This window comes from Macrosteles quadrilineatus, unplaced genomic scaffold (genome assembly GCF_028750875.1).
Source record: "Macrosteles quadrilineatus isolate MER2022 unplaced genomic scaffold, UCM_ALF_1.0 Scaffold_4__1_contigs__length_99947679, whole genome shotgun sequence".
NCBI classification, from domain to species: Eukaryota; Metazoa; Arthropoda; class Insecta; order Hemiptera; family Cicadellidae; genus Macrosteles; species Macrosteles quadrilineatus.
Genome location: NW_026542597.1, coordinates 66,660,327 through 66,676,358, shown reverse-complemented (window position 1 = coordinate 66,676,358; position 16,032 = coordinate 66,660,327). Strand labels below are relative to the sequence as shown.

At 37.7% G+C, this 16,032-nt stretch overlaps 2 protein-coding genes across 2 annotated transcripts; both read left to right on the top strand.

Annotated features, from left to right (window-relative positions):
- Window positions 1-95: 95 nt before the first annotated feature.
- On the top strand, window positions 96-5,140 carry LOC128992610 (uncharacterized). The gene is made up of 3 exons (XM_054416276.1): window positions 96-1,639; window positions 4,482-4,662; window positions 5,010-5,140. Exons 1-3 carry the CDS (start codon window positions 228-230, stop codon window positions 5,082-5,084), a joined length of 1,668 nt encoding a protein of 555 aa, XP_054272251.1. The 5' UTR covers window positions 96-227; the 3' UTR covers window positions 5,085-5,140.
- Window positions 5,119-10,737, top strand: LOC128993010 (uncharacterized). The gene is made up of 7 exons (XM_054416761.1): window positions 5,119-5,193; window positions 5,326-5,472; window positions 5,643-5,781; window positions 7,440-7,595; window positions 8,472-8,590; window positions 9,288-9,424; window positions 10,245-10,737. Exons 1-7 carry the CDS (start codon window positions 5,119-5,121, stop codon window positions 10,399-10,401), a joined length of 930 nt encoding a protein of 309 aa, XP_054272736.1. The 3' UTR covers window positions 10,402-10,737.
- The last annotated feature ends 5,295 nt before the right edge of the window (window positions 10,738-16,032 follow it).

Genomic DNA, 16,032 nt, shown 5'->3' with positions numbered 1-16,032 from the left:
ACAAACCAACAAACTCATTCCAGCCACAAGCAAAGGCCCAGGATAAACAAATAATTCTAAATGCAAACAAACCAACAAACTCATTACAGCCACAAGCAAAGGCCCAGGATAAACAAATAATTCTAAATGCAAACAAACCAACAAACTCATTCCAGCCACAAGCAAAGGCCCAGGATAATCAAATAATTCTAAATGCAAACAAACCAACCAACTTATCGCAGCCACATATGAATGCTAGTACCCCTTTTAAAAATGTGTTGGTAGTGCCAAAAAATGTGGCAAAAAAATATGGATTGCTTAACTCAGATGAAAGTTTGAAAACAGCTCCAAGTGATTTGCCTTTGCCACTAAAACCTGTTGTAGCTTCTCTAGAAAAATTACTCTCAAATAGGCAAAAACCTCTCAATGTTCCACCAAATCTTAAAGTACACTCAGCTACAGAAGATATCCCAGGTAGATCTCATCTCAATGGAATGACAACTTCTATTTTGCCGAATAAACAAGACACTACTAATAATTTTCAAGTCAAATCAACAAGTGAAATTGTGAAGAAACAAAAAGTTGATGGGACAAATAAAGTTTATACTTCTACTGGGAAAACCAATTTGGTATGTCAAGGTTCACGAGTTTCCTCTTCATCAAACTCTTTGCAGAATGAGCAAAAACCCATTTTAATCAGACCCTCTCAAAGCTTTAGCTTGTTAAGACCTGAAGTTCGTAATAATAACAGTTTATTAAAGCTCAATGCTAGAAGTCCCAATAGTCTTCTTAGACCTAGCATATCAAATGTGTCTCAATTGAATGTGGTAAATACTCCTAGGAAATCTAATGTTTATCAATTGAATGACGTAAACATGCCTGGGAAATCAAGTGTTTCTCAATTGAATATTGTAAAAGTTTCACAGAAACCTATCGTTTCTCCATCAAATGCTGTAAATGGCCCACAAACACCTAATTTTTTAAAATATAAAATTCTGAAACCTGGAAATGCTAAAGTTGTAATGATAGTAAACGCGACAAGCTCTAGTCAAAGTTTTTGTGAAAATAATGCTGTTTCAAAGCACAACTTAATTCAAGAACATGCAGTGTCAAGTAATAGTATGCTCAAAAGCGGATCGCTGTCAGTGCCAATGAAAAATATTACGCCTAATTTACCTAACGATGTACAAAAACAAACTGTAACTCCTCTTGAACTTATTCCCTCTAAGTGTTCTACCCCAAATTCATTCATCAGACCAAATTTGTCATCAGGACCAAAAGTCTTGTGTGCAAACAAGGAAGAAATCAATAAAACATCCGAGTTTCAAATCACAAGTAATATCTCAGAAGACCAGACGGATTTAAATGATTTGATAGCAACAAAAAACATTGTAACTCTAAATGAACTGACTGAGGCTATATGTTTTCCGAAAACCAGTATTCCATCAAGGCCTATACTTTCAAATACCTGTAAAAGTGAAAAGAAAGATATCAATGCTTCGTACTTGGATTGTGGTTCATCTTGCAGTAGTCCTCATTATGACTCTGAAAGATTATACCTGGGACGAGTTCAAGTTCAGAGAAAACACCTCCTTGGTGGGAGTGACCTATTGAGCTCAACAGTGAACGATCAAATTCTCTACTACATTCAGCAGTTGAGGTAAGTTGAATTTTGGCCTATGTACTTCTTATATGTGAGGAAAAATAGGAACTTACTTTGAAACATAAGAACTTATGCAGTTCTCTCAGTAAGATAGATACTCCCTGGTATGGATTAACGTCCGCACTAGTGAGTACTACGACTTTCCGCTGTACTATCCTAATAATTAAACCAATTTCTTAATACCAAGACAAAAATGTGGCTCGAATTCCACTATAAACTGTAGGTCCCTTAGTTGCCATTAGCTGTATAGGCTATTAATTAATAGCTGTGTCAAAGGAACATGCCTTAGTCACTAACAGGACTACAAGATCGCGCCACTCATCTTACACTTATCTCCATTCATACTTAAATACCTATCTACTTTGTATGGTTGCCATTTCAATGAAAAGTATTTAAGTACTTTTTTTATAGTAGGCCTATTAAACATATAAATTCAGTGGCCTATTCGGGCGCCCCCCAGGACAAAAAAAGCTTAAACTATCGAGTAATTATATCTAATAGTGTCGAGCCTAACTTACACTCTTACCAGATAATTACTTAACTACCACTCATGTATGATCCCTCTTAACTTACTTAACCATGTATGTGTTATTCCACTGAATTCAGTAGCTTCCGTTTCAAAGCAGCAGTATCATTTGAAGGAATTAAGAATACTAGAGGTCGTCCATCGGTTGAAAACAACCAAAAATATGTAATGTACAGACTTCTATTTTTGCCCCACACTGTAAATAAAACATGTGATTGGAATCTCGTCCATTTGTTTTGATTTTCTGTTTATATTTTGTTGCTCTCTTGTCACCAGTATGGCAACACATAAGGCCCATGTTAAATTTTTTAAATTTTAATTCATTTTTTTTTTGTTATTTTTGAGCCTATTTTAATTTATAAGGTGATCCAGGGCCGGTTCTAGGAATTTTTCAGAGTTAAGCGAACACCCGAATCAGCGCCACTTAGAATTCCTCCCCCCCCCCAAACCATGAACATAACTTAACCGTATTTGTGAATTTTTTCCCAATAATTTTGGGAAGAATTTTTTTTTAAGTTTAGGTAGAAGAATACTAACTTGCAATAAAAGGCTGTTTATTATTCGCAGAAATGTGACATTTATACACTTTTACTCATCAAATAAACTATAGCAAAACCAAGGTCACACTAAAAAAACAGGCCGTAATGTAATGTTCGTCAAGCATGACGTCACGATCAGCTGCTTGTTTTAATCTTTCCTTGGAAAATAAATAAATAAATACCTACGTCATTCATTGCCGTCTTCTATCGTGACTCGTGACTTCTTTGGGCTGACTGGACTCGCCACCAGATGATTTCTACAAAAGTCTACTCATTGATTTGGCTTTTTTTTCTTCCCCTTCCAAATTCGCCTTACGCTTTCTATGATAAGTGCCAGACGGTTTCTTTTTTTCTGCCATTGTTTTCATAGTTTCGGCTCGCAATATGTTTCATTCATTCATTCAGTTTATACTTTCTTTTTATTTAATGTGCTAATTATAAATTAAACTTAAAACACTCGTAATAATTCGCTTATCAACAATCATGAATCATCAAAACAATGCCAATACGATACCGATACGGTATAGGCCTACGCCCGATTACTAGAAAAATACCGGTATGGATCATAAACAAATGACGTTTTTGGCCAGAAAATAAACATTATTTAACATTGCTTAAATGGAACTGCCAAAACATATGTTATGTTCAATGCTATTAGTATAGGATTCGGGCCAACAACGTCATTTGTTTATGTTTATGATCCATACCGGTATTTTTCTAGTAATCGTGGGCCTACGTATACAACTAAAAGAGTGCAGTACAACGTAGTGCTCTGCTCTAGGATCAGAGGCAGAAAGGAGTGAAAGAAAGTGGAAGTTTCTTGTTGTGACAAGTGGCGCTGCGCGCTTGCTTATCTCGAGCATGAGTGATTCGTGAAATGAAACCCAGGTGCCGCGCTGGCGCTGACGCTGCCGACTGCCGAGCGTCAGCTCAGTTCAAATCGAAACTGCAAATGGCATTGAGTTGTATTGCTGTACAACATTTTCAAGTGCTGTTGGTACAAACAGAATAAATGCCTTTATTGTGGTGCTTTGAATACTTGTACTCTGAGCAAAAATAAACAAAATTACGTTGTTCACGTAAAAAAATGTTCCGTTGGCGCCACTTTTCCGTGGCGCCATATGCGGCCGCGTAGTTCGCGTATGGGTTAAACCGGCCCTGAGGGGATCTGCACATCTACAGGAAAATATCATTCTAACAGTATGGGTAGATCATCCCTATAGGCAAATATTTTTCTAACAGTATGCGTAGATTTCCCCTAAGATGCACACAAGCTGAGAAAAAAGGTTTTAAAGAAACATGCTTGCCTATTAATATATGGATATTTTGCCTACTTCGGAATTTGTTGCACTAAATCCGCTCCAGTCTATATCCATATGAACTAGATTGAATCTGGTGTCACCGTAAACAGAAATTTTAAGCTTTATTGGACCATCACCTAGTCTCAAGTTCAGTGTACAGGTTTTACTTATGAGATTGAAAATAATCAAAGGTTTTAAAGGTTATGAGTTAGTGAAGGTCAAATATTTAGTGTACGCATGGAATCATTTAGTGTGGCAAGTGAGATAGATGTGCATGCACACTAGAACCATTTTTCCATTGCCCTTTTCAGCAAATATTCCTAAAGGGAAGAAGTGATTACCGTAGGCGGTACGAAAAGACTTAAACGCAGGACTTTGTAATCTTAATTAATTATTTAGTTCATGAATTTATAATTATTTAGTTCATGAATTTATAATTATTCTCGCATCATATTTTTTTTTTTTTTCGCTAGATGTCTAGTCAACACATGTACATTTTTGGAGACGGAGTCAGCAGTGAGGTGGCTTGTCAGAGGTTTGCCTTTGGTCCACTCAGACGCTCAAATGGTAGCCTACAAGACTGTACATCCTTACTGTGCCTACTCCAGACAGGTCTACTGCTCGTGGTCCCCAACCAGACAGGCTGCAGCTGAGGTAAAGACGATTCTAATTACAGCTACTGGAGATTCTTTCCCAATTGGAAACTTTGAGACTAAAATCTTGTCAGAACTGAAAAGTCTGAATCACAAGTTAGGCCTAGCAAAAAATGAACGGATATGTTCAATAGTAAAACCACACATGTGCGCAAATTAAATCTACATAGTCTACTATTACATCTGTATGTGCCAGTCCTAGATTTCAGTTGTGAGGCTGCTGACATTGCTACGAACCAAACAAGTTGTGACTGAGCCAGTGTGGAGCACTAACACTGTATATTGGTGGTGTCGGACTCACGGCTACTCTCCTTCATTCTGTCTCATTGATGAGATTGTTTGTTACAGTGGCTCAGAGCCAAGACAGTTGTGAGGCTGCTGACATTGCTACAAACCAAACAAGTCCTGACTGAGCTAGTGTGAAGCACTAAGACTGTATATTGGTGGTGTCGGACTCATGGCTACTCTCCTTCATTCTGCCCCATTGATGAGTTTGTTTGTTACAGTGGCTCAGAGCCAAGACAGTTGTGAGGCTGCTGACATTGCTACAAACCAAACAAGTCCTGACTGAGCCAGTGTGGAGCACTAAGACTGTATATTGGTGGTGTCGGACTCATGGCTACTCTCCTTCATTCTGCCCCATTGATGAGTTTGTTTGTTACAGTGGCTTAGAGCCAAGACAGTTGTGAGGCTGCTGACATTGCTACAAACCAAACAAGTCCTGACTGAGCCAGTGTGGAGCACTAAGACTGTATATTGGTGGTGTCGGACTCACGGCTACTCTCCTTCATTCTGCCCCATTGATGAGTTTGTTTGTTACAGTGGCTTAGAGCCAAGACAGTTGTGAGGCTGCTAACATTGCTACAAACCAAACAAGTCCTGACTGAGCCAGTGTGGAGCACTAAGACTGTATATTGGTGGTGTCGGACTCATGGCTACTCTCCTTCATTCTGCCCCCATTGATGAGTTTGTTTGTTACAGTGGCTTAGAGCCAAGACAGTTGTGAGGCTGCTGACATTGCTACAAACCAAACAAGTCCTGACTGAGCCAGTGTGGAGCACTAAGACTGTATATTGGTGGTGTCGGACTCACGGCTACTCTCCTTCATTCTGCCTCATTGGTGAGTTTGTTTTCCGGCCTAGGGTTTTTTTTAGAACAATAACAGTATCTAAATATTTAAATATAGTAAAGGTTTTAGAAAGTGTTGGGAGCAGAGTCTAAAGTAATTTTTGTATTTTATGTCTGGTTTTAGAACTATATTTAGATTTTGACAGTAGCAACTTAATGGATATGTCATCCCTGAAATGCATAGAAACAAATTTTATATGTTTTTAAAACTGAACAGTGTGTTGTATTTGATCAAGCAAAGTAGCCTAGTTTTAGCGAATTTCCCTATAGGGAAGTAGCTATTACCGTAGGTGGCATGGTAAGACCTAAGCCCGGGAGCGATTTACTTTTTCATTTTGATGTCCCCAGAGGCCAAAAACACCATTCGTTAAAATTGTTATATATGTATATATATATATATATATATAGATTTATATATATATATGTGTCCGTGAACGCGATAACTTGAGTAATTTTTGTCCGATTTTGATGAAATTTGGTTTAAAGGTGTAAAGCGGGATAAACTTGAATGAGTTCGCGAACCAGCATGATCGGACCATGGGAACAGGGCTTTACGGGGGGTTTTATGGGGTGAAAATTGGTTTTTCTCACTTTTGACCCTCAAAACACATAGTTTCCCAATTTCTCTTTATACCTTTTTAAAGAGCTTAAAAAAACAAATAATTTAGTATATAAAAGTATTTTTGTACGGTTATTGGTAACGGAGAAAATTAAAAAATTTTAAATTAAAAATTCCCATGTTATTCTTATGGAGAATATTGTAAAATGTTGTAGTTTGGTTGTTTATGGATATATTTTGATCAATCTTGGCAAACTTATTTATTTTGTACTAAGCTATTAATATTTTACTAAAAAACACACTTTATTAGTTTCCTTGTAGCAGCAAACCTAGGTACTCATTTAAATATATTTAATTGAAAATCAATTCAGACAAATGGAAATTCGCTTAGTTGTCAGGTTTGCTGCGACGGGGGTATTTTTATTAAACAGGTTATAAATCACTATCAGTTAAAAGTTACATCATGGATTTGTGTTGCCTGTTTGGACAGAAATTTTTTTATATGTTGTATATTTTAAAATAAGTAATTAATTTATTAAATAATTTATTATTTATTTGTCATTCCCAGACTTGACTATGATTGAATGGTTTTAGGTTGAATCTTGTATAGATTTTTGTACCAAAAAATTACATTTTGCTGACATATTTGATTTAACACATTAATGTAGGCTAATATAGTCAATACAATGTCATTTAAAAATAATTTATCAAAATGTTAAATAGAAAAAAAACCTACTACCATATTAATTAATGAGTATTTCTTGTGAACTATTTTAAAACCAAAGTCATTATTTTTATTCAATATTTAAACTGTAGAATGTAAGATGACCAACTGAGTGTCTATCATAATTTGACAATGTCACCTGTTTTGTAGCTATGCTATGTATAAACATTTTGTGACAATACAAAAAAATGTATTCCGACAAAAGATTACAAGACTAAAAAAATTAAATACATCTAAAACTATAGGCCTGCGCCTAAATTTTTCATGTGCTGAATTGGGATGTGATATAGTTTCTAGGTTTTATCCTTTTTAGATGGTTTGCTATTAGAGTTTAATATAATTAAATTTATTTCTACATGTTTTTTAGGACCTGAAAATACTTCGGATAGAAACAGAAGGCATATTGAAATACTAAAAGAAAAAACTCCACCTACAAAAGTGCTTGAGTGGTTGGCCTCTGTTAGACACAAAGTAAGAACTGAAGCAGAGGAAGACGTTGACATCCTTGGAGAATATCCCACAGGTATTTTTATATTGACCTTTTTTTGTGTTTCATAGTTGAACAATTGGGTTAAAACGTTTTACTGTAGAACCTTGATTAATTATCACTCTTTGGGACTGGAACAACAATTAAAAATAGACGAATAATAGCAATTAGGTTGGGATTGAACCTTCAAACAGTTTGATGCAGTGTGGAATGTAAAAAACAAAATAAAGTTAAACTATTCTTGTTTACAAGGAGTGCAATAGGAATATGAATTCATAGTATCTCCAGGCCTATATTTAAATTGTTTGGAAATTTGATTTTCAATGGTAATTTTTCCATAAAAACCCATTTAATAAATTCTGATTCTCACAAAAATGCTCACAAAAAACTACAAGATCGGAGCGATCTTAAAATTATCGCCAAAACAACACAGATAACAACACAGATGAGCGGAGCGCTCATCCTACACTCAACTCAATTTATACTTGGCTTAAAATACTTACATTCGTATGGTCGCCATTTAAGAATACAGTATTAAAAAATTATAAGTATAATGATTTAAACATTTTAAAATTGTTTGGAAATTTGATTTTCGATCACAGATTTAAGACCACAGATAATGTCATTGTGTAGGCTATCCAAGAGCCTAACTCCATCACTCTCAGACGAACTGTCGCTGAACAGTGCGCTGCATAAAATAGATCGGTTTTTTTTGCCGCACCCTGTAGCATTGAGTGTTTCTACTGTACCGTCTTTCTCTGTGGTATAATGAGAAGAGGATTGAAACTGCCCATCGTTAGGACATTGCATTAGTCATATTTGAGTTTAGTGTACAAAAAAAACCTTCAGGAACAGAGCTGATGTGTTACGTTGATATGTTCTTACAGATTTTTGTTATGTGTGTATTTTCAGCAATAGTGTGTTCAGATCCCAGCAAGAGGAATACTACTGATGACACAGGAGGAGGAGATGGAAAACTACTTTGTGGACATTCCTGGGTACAAGACATGCACTCGTACATTGCTACGCAGGTCTGTGTCTTAGTCACTTGTTAAAACATTAAACAGCTGTTACAGGAACCTTTAGACATCAAGCCATAACAATTCCTGGTGAATGTTCGCAACTTGACTCTCTAAATCATGTGTCTGCACTCCATTCCAAGTCCAATGTGCAGTACTGGTATAGGGGATTGTTATGCTAGCCAGCTTAGAAATAAAAAATTAATATACATAGTTGAATTCATCTACTGACAGGGTTTACTGATGTAAACCGCTGATTTCTGTTGAATACACTATCATATTAATCAAGCTAAGCTGATGTAAGGTCAGCTTAATGTTAGCTATAGCATATTTTATCACATAATCTATTTTAGTATCAAAAACTAAGAGGGAAAGTCAAATGATACACTGTTTAAACCCAATAGCCTAGTTTTACCTGGCACTTTTGTGGCTGTTCTTTCAGATATGTTTATCAATAAACAATATTTGGTTGCGACTTGGTCCATATAAATGGGAGATCAAGGCGAGGTAATTAAAATACCTAAGTGAGTTTCTACTTAAGTTTTTTATTTTTTACCTGTTATAAACTTTAATCAATTTTTTTTTTCTTAATGCAAAAACTTTATTTTGTACTAAGCTATTCCTGCTTCTAGCAGCAAAATGTTATATTGCAGCAAATGTTACGGCGTTGTAACCTGGTGATATTTTATTTCTAATCACAATTTATCAGCAGGCACTCAAGCTGGGCAGTGAGCCACTATTGGCGGGGGGCCCCCCACAGTCAGTCTCCGCCACATTGTTGACTCATGCGACTGTGTCACTAGCAGAGGACCTTTTGAGGCGGGGGCTGGAAGTAGCTGCTCACAGGTAATGCAATAACATAGGGAAAGTGTCAATTTACTTCTATTTTGTAAAAATATGTTTCAATTAATCTAGTACTCTAGCCGTTGGTACTTGAATTGAATAGTATATTATGTCACTCACAAGACCTGGAAGTAGGTTTTTACAGTACAAGCATGTTAGTTCTACAAGACCCTCCCTCTTTAACCCTACATTGGCTTAACTAGACTACACTCGGCAGAAATCAACATCTCTTTGACCAGACAATTTTTATCAGAACATCGGTTTATCTGGACTTGACTGGCAGAAAGTGGGTGGTACTGGAACGGTTTTTCTGGAAAGATTTCAGACCAGTGATCTCATGTATAAATACTTGATCTCCCAAATTTAAGTAAAATATTTGGTTTAGTTTTTGAGTTATTCTCTTGGCGCGCTCATGTATCGTTACTCGTTTAAACAGAAAAATCGTTATCTTGACTGGCCTCGGTGTCGAGGAGTCCGGATAAGAGGGAGTCTACTGTACTTCAGGTTGTAAATTTCATGCGAGTACTGTAAACACCTTTTCATCATACTGTCTGGGAAGCAGCCGATTTTAGTTCTCTAAATCGTCCACAAAATCATCGTTTTCAAGTAACTTCAAACAGGGAACAGAAAGATGAAATACATTTAAGATAAAAGACAAAAAAAGAACATAACAAAAAAATATTAATAGATAAATAAAACAAAATTCCGCCGTCAGTGGGTTAAATTAGGATTAGCACTAATCATAGTACTAACAATTTCTTAGAATAAGATTTTAAGTAGTCAAAATGAGTATCTTATTGAGTTTTGTATTGTTGTTTTCCAGAGGAGGAGGTCGTATTGAACCCCAAGATATTTGTAAAGCACTCTTCCGTCGTCCTGAGTTTGATGTACTTACAGGAGAAGGGCTTGACTTCGACGTTAAATTTAGTGACTACCTCCAGAATAGACTGTCATCGAAACCTTCTTATTCGGACAAGTAGTCATTAGAATTAATGCATCATTCAAAGTTTAGAGTATTGAAGAAAAGTGAGAAATAGCTGGCAGCTGCTTGGCACTGTACTTTACCAACAAAGTTAAGTGAGTGTAGAATGAGAAAGCTTATACAGGGTGTCCAAAAAATTTGTAGCATTCTGTACATAACCAGATTGTACATACCAAAGTAAGTAAAAAATATCCAGTAACGTTTTTTTCCATTTTGGCTTAGATTGGCCAAAAAATCAGCCATTTTGAAATTTAACAAAATAAATAATAACTTGGAACTTAATCAACATTTTTTATGTAAAGTTCACTATCATCATTGACTATTGAATACTGGAGTAGACATTCCATCTAGATGGACCAGTTGTAGCAAATTTTTTCTTAAATAAGAACGTATTTGTGTGAGCCAGTCACAGAATGCGCTAGTGACTAAAACTCTATTTTCTACCTTATTTTTTGTTGCTGACATAGTTGATGGGTCATAACAGTTCCTATAGCTCACTATAAGTCATTCCATTAGTTTGAGATGGTAAAAAGATTGTGTATTCAACAGAAATCAGTAATTTAGCTCAGCACAATCTGTCGGTGGCTCACATCAACTACGACGATTTTGGTTAAAAAACTGGCTACAAGTTTAACATGGAGATGGAATGTCCTTTGTATCAACAGTTGGCTCTTAGTTAAAAAACGCCCATAATGGAATGTCTAAAAGCTATCATGTAACTAGCTACTAATTTAAAACCATACAAAATATCACATCTAAAGTAGTATTCATTTCAAATGCAATAATATTTGGGTTAAATAAAAACTGGGTAAATAAACAGGTTTTGGCATAATTTAAAGCCAAACAAAAATTAAATTAAAAAAATATACAACTGAACATTTTTTAATTAGTAATGTTTGTATTTTTAGTAGGGATGGACGGGATTGAATTTTTAGTTCGGGACGGGACGGGACGGGATTTTTATTTCCTTCCCGATTTTCGGGACGGGACGGGACGGGATTTTTTTCTGTGCATAAAAAGAAAGTACTGTATTGCAGTTACCAAAAAAGACATATGAAATCAATCTTTACCATTTGTGGCACTGATCTATAAAAACCAAAAAATGGGTAACAATTTACAGGTACCTATAGAAACTTGTGACTCGCGGGTCACGGGGTGATCGTCTGTATGACTCACGGTCATGGCGCGATCGTCGTCATGACTCGCGGTCACGGCGCGATCGTCGGTATGACTCGCGGTCACGGCACGATCGTGACTCGCGGTCATGGCGCGATCGTCGGTATGACTCGCGGTCACGGCACGATCGTGACTCGCGGTCATAGCGCGATCGTCGGTATGACTCCGCGGTCACGGGGTTATCGTCGGTATGACTCCATGGTCACGGCGCGATCGTCGTCATGACTCGTGGTCACGGCACGATCGTGATTCGCGGTCATGGCGCGATCGTCGGTATGACTCCACGGTCACGGCGCGATCGTCGTCATGACTCGCGGTCACGACGCGATCGTCGGTATGACTCGCGGTCACGGCGCGATCGTCAGCACGACTCGCGGTCACGGCGCGATCGTCAGCACGACTCGCGGTCACGGCGCGATCGTCGTCATGACTCGCGGTCACGGCGTGATCGTCGTCATGACTCGCGGTCACGGGGTTATCGTCGGTATGACTTCACGGTCACGGCGCGATCGTCGTCATGACTCGCGGTCACGGCGCAATCGTCGGTATGACTCGCGGTCACGGCGCGATCGTCGGTATGACTTGCGGTCACGGCGCGATCGTCGGTATGACTCCGCGGTCACGGGGTTATCGTCAGTATGACTCGCGATCACGGCATGATCGTTGGTATGACTCGCGATCACGGCGCGATCGTCGGTAGGACTCCGCGGTCACGGCGCGATCGTCGGTAGGACTCCGCGGTCATGGCGCGATCGTCGGTATGACTCGCGGTCACGGCGCGGTCGTCGATAGGACTCCGCGGTCACGGCGTAATCGTCGAAATGACTTTGTCTCCTGCGTTCGCGGACCTATCGCTCGCAATAACGGCGTTATCGGCACTCGCGAAGCGGAAAAATCGCCGACGATCGGACCAAATCCCGTCCCGAAAAATTCCCAAGTCAAATGTAATCCCGTCCCGATAATCGGGAATATTTTTTTCCCGACAAATTCCCGAAATTTCGGGACCCGTCCATCCCTAATTTTTAGGTACCTATGTAAAATCTGGTTCTGTCCAAGTATGCAATTTTGGGATAAACAGTAGGCCTATATCAAGGCAACAATAAATAAACAGGTCGTAATGCTCCTCTAGCATGACGTCATCATAGGCAACGGCAATGACGTAATGTTTGCCGTTTAAGATCAGCTGCTTGTTTTGATATTTTCTTGGAAAACAAAAATATAACCTTAATCAGACATACGGCAAACATTACATCATTGCCGTCGCCTACGATGACGTCATGCCTGATGAGCATTACAGCCTGTTTATTTAGTGTTGCCTTGCCTTATGCTTAACTTAAAAGTAAAACCAGATGATGCTAATTTTCCCATATGCTAAAGCACAGTTCCAGTTTTGAACTGTGAACTGAACAACTTAGGCCCTTTTCTAGCTGGGCGACAAAGCGGCGAGACCAACAAGAGTGACAGATACAAACACATGGTTAGTAATATGAGTGTCCTAGCTGAGCAGCAAGAGCGATGTCGCTCTCGTCAGTCGCGATTCAAGATTCAAACATGTTGATATTTGGTAGCGCTACACCGGTGACACGACAAATTGGCATCCACCATAGCTGCCTCAGCCCATGGCGCGTCGCCTTTTTGTGCTGCTCAGTGTGGATACACATTTTGTCGCCGACAGCAGCGACCGTCAGTCACGTTGGGCGCGCCGCTCAAGTCGCCCAGCTAGGACGGCGCATTACTGACTTCTCAGCTTCTACCCAGTCTGTCAGCTACCCTCAGATCTTGTAAAATTGTTAACTGTGACAGGGTTGGTTAGTTTAGTTTTTTAGAATAGGTCAATTAAAATTGTGTACATTAACAATCGTACAAATGTTTGTACATTAATTGACAGTCAATTAAATAATTCCTAAGTCCTCAGTACCTTAAACACCTGATTATCAAGGATATTCATACACTTAGTGACGTGTTTTGTAATTTTGTGCCATTACATAAATTATTACGGAATGATTGCTGTTGCTTCAAGCACATCCGATAATTGAATTTTGCTTGGTATGCATATCCAAGATATGTTTGTATTTAACAACTGTTATGATGTAAATAAGAAATAAGACTCAATGAATGTAAATATGTTGTATTATACGTTTAATGTACCTGATTGTAGGCATTTAGCCAAATATTTTTCTTGTATTTAGTTGTTAAATGTTGATTGCGTTTCTGCTTACAAAATGTCATTTTTCAATTTGAGTTGTCCTATTCTAGTTTAATTCATAATTCCTCACTGTTCCTCACTTGAAGTAAGTTTTCATTTGTTTAGACTTTGGTTTTTTATATAGGATATTTATTATCTAGGGCGAGGGCCTTAAGTGACTTTGTTACATGAGATCACTTTTACGACCGAGGCCACACCAAGCCTTGAACATGAGCGAAGCTAAAAAGTATTCTTCGGTCCGTGTGTGAACTATCTTTTTTGCCGTACTGCACCATTCTACAAAATAATTTACAAAACATAAATTTTGTACATTGTTTATCTTTATTAATTAGCTCTCAAAATAGGTTACGCTTCTTGTTTTGCTATTATATGTTTACAAACAGCTGTTTCATGCAATATGCATACTCTACCATTCTACCAACATAGTAATAGTTCATATTTAATTGCTAAATTTAAAAAAAAATCAATTAGTCCAAAAGTCATGTTTTTAACTTTTTAAGGTATATTTATTCTTGTGAAATATACAATACCATACAATGATAAAAACATTAAACAAATTTAATAATTGTACAATAATAAAATATGAGGGGTGTTTATTAAGTTTGTGCATAACTGCATATAGCTCCGTAATTTGTAAGCCAGTACGAGGCTGCTTACTGCTTGGAGCAACATTTATGAACAGAATCACGCCATTTGCAGCTCTGTGGCTGACGTGTACGCTTTTCTGATTCTAGGAAATTTGTAAAGCTTTTCAATTTTCTGCCGCATGTTAGATGAGGTCAGTGATACTTTTTTTACTGCAAGGTTTGGACCACTTTCCCCTAAAAGCAAAGCGTTTGAATTTACTTAATTACAAAAATGCTACTGGCCTTGACTCAAGCAAAAAATAAAACATATGTGATGCAAACATTTGCCACATGACTGATGTTAATGGTAGTGCAATGAGTTAAGTGCCGAAATAGTTGGGGCTTTTAAAATGTGCATTTCCAAAGAAATTGTGTTTTCGTTGGGGTTTTTTTTATGTCCTATGACGCTAGTCAAATCTGGGATTGTTTCACACATTACTTCAGGCTCAGAACAGGGGGTTGCGGCATTATCACCGTCATCTGGTGATTAATGTCTGTATCGAATATGTTTTATAGCAGTAAAAAACATATCACTGCCTGTATCTCGCATGAGATGGGAGATTCATTAATTTTAAACATTTTATAGACATAGGTAAGTGTACACATCAGCTGCAAAGCTGCAAATATCACTGTTCTGTAAACAGGGAATCGCTTGTTGTGGCGGCGTACACACAAACTACCTAGCAATACCATTGACTATTGTATTCTGTAGTAGACATCTCATCTACATGGTTTAGCTATTCTTGTACAGAAAAAGAACATAATTGCGTAAGCCAGTCACAGAATGTGCCAGTGTCTAAAATTCTATTTCTTACCTAATTTGTTTTCCAAGACGTAGCTTGGTCATAACAGTCGCTGTAGTTTACAATAAATCATTCCATCAGTTTGACTTAGGCTGGTAAAAAGTTTGTGTATTCGACAGAAATTTGTAATTTACATCAGCACAATCTTTCGGTGACTCACATCAATTGTCAAAGGCACAAATGGCTCTTAGCTAAAAACGCTTTTCCTATTAATCAGGACTCTTTTCTTAGCAAAATCAGCAGACAACTATAACCAAAATGTACAGCTGATGACCTCGCTCCAGTTGATTTTTTTACCCTAGGTAGAAAAATAGTGTTTCCTACAGTTACCTAACAATGTACATGTTCTCTCACTGATTTGAGAAAGCAAAGTGGCCAATTCGCTCATCAGTGAGACAATGTTAACATTGTCTCACTCTAATTACTTTGTCTCACTCCAGATTTGCAACGTGAAGGCACGAAATAGTGAGCGTGTAACATGCAGACAAGGTCGTATGCACACAAAATACATTGGCAGCACTGGCTGTAAATCGGCTCTTCAGCTGTTGTTCTGTTGTATTTGTCACTTCACATTAAATGTTATATTTAAAGTTCACTTCTGTGTAAAAAAATGTTACTTTTGTTTACCAATTTATTTGTTTTATGGTAACTGTAGGAAAAATATAATGTGCTACTCGAGTGCAAATAGTGCAGTAAAAATAAGATAAAAATTCCATAAACCTAAAAAAAATTAGCACAACCGGGGAATTCGGTACAGATGTTGGGTGTACCTTCCTTTTGAACATACTAAAAGTCCCCTAAAATTGAAGCTGTGCTAC

Excerpts from the sequence above, each read along its gene's own strand:
- LOC128992610 (XM_054416276.1), top strand. The coding sequence starts at position 228 with ATGAATGCTAGTACCCCTTTTAAAAATGTGTTGGTAGTGCCAAAAAAT. Across the intron at positions 1,640-4,481 it reads TACTACATTCAGCAGTTGAG|ATGTCTAGTCAACACATGTA; the intron begins GTAAGTTGAATT and ends TTTTTTCGCTAG. Across the intron at positions 4,663-5,009 it reads CCAGACAGGCTGCAGCTGAG|TGGCTCAGAGCCAAGACAGT; the intron begins GTAAAGACGATT and ends TGTTTGTTACAG.
- LOC128993010 (XM_054416761.1), top strand. The coding sequence starts at position 5,119 with ATGGCTACTCTCCTTCATTCTGCCCCATTGATGAGTTTGTTTGTTACA. Across the intron at positions 5,473-5,642 it reads TCTGCCCCATTGATGAGTTT|TGGCTTAGAGCCAAGACAGT; the intron begins GTTTGTTACAGT and ends TGTTTGTTACAG. Across the intron at positions 5,782-7,439 it reads TCCTTCATTCTGCCTCATTG|GACCTGAAAATACTTCGGAT; the intron begins GTGAGTTTGTTT and ends CATGTTTTTTAG.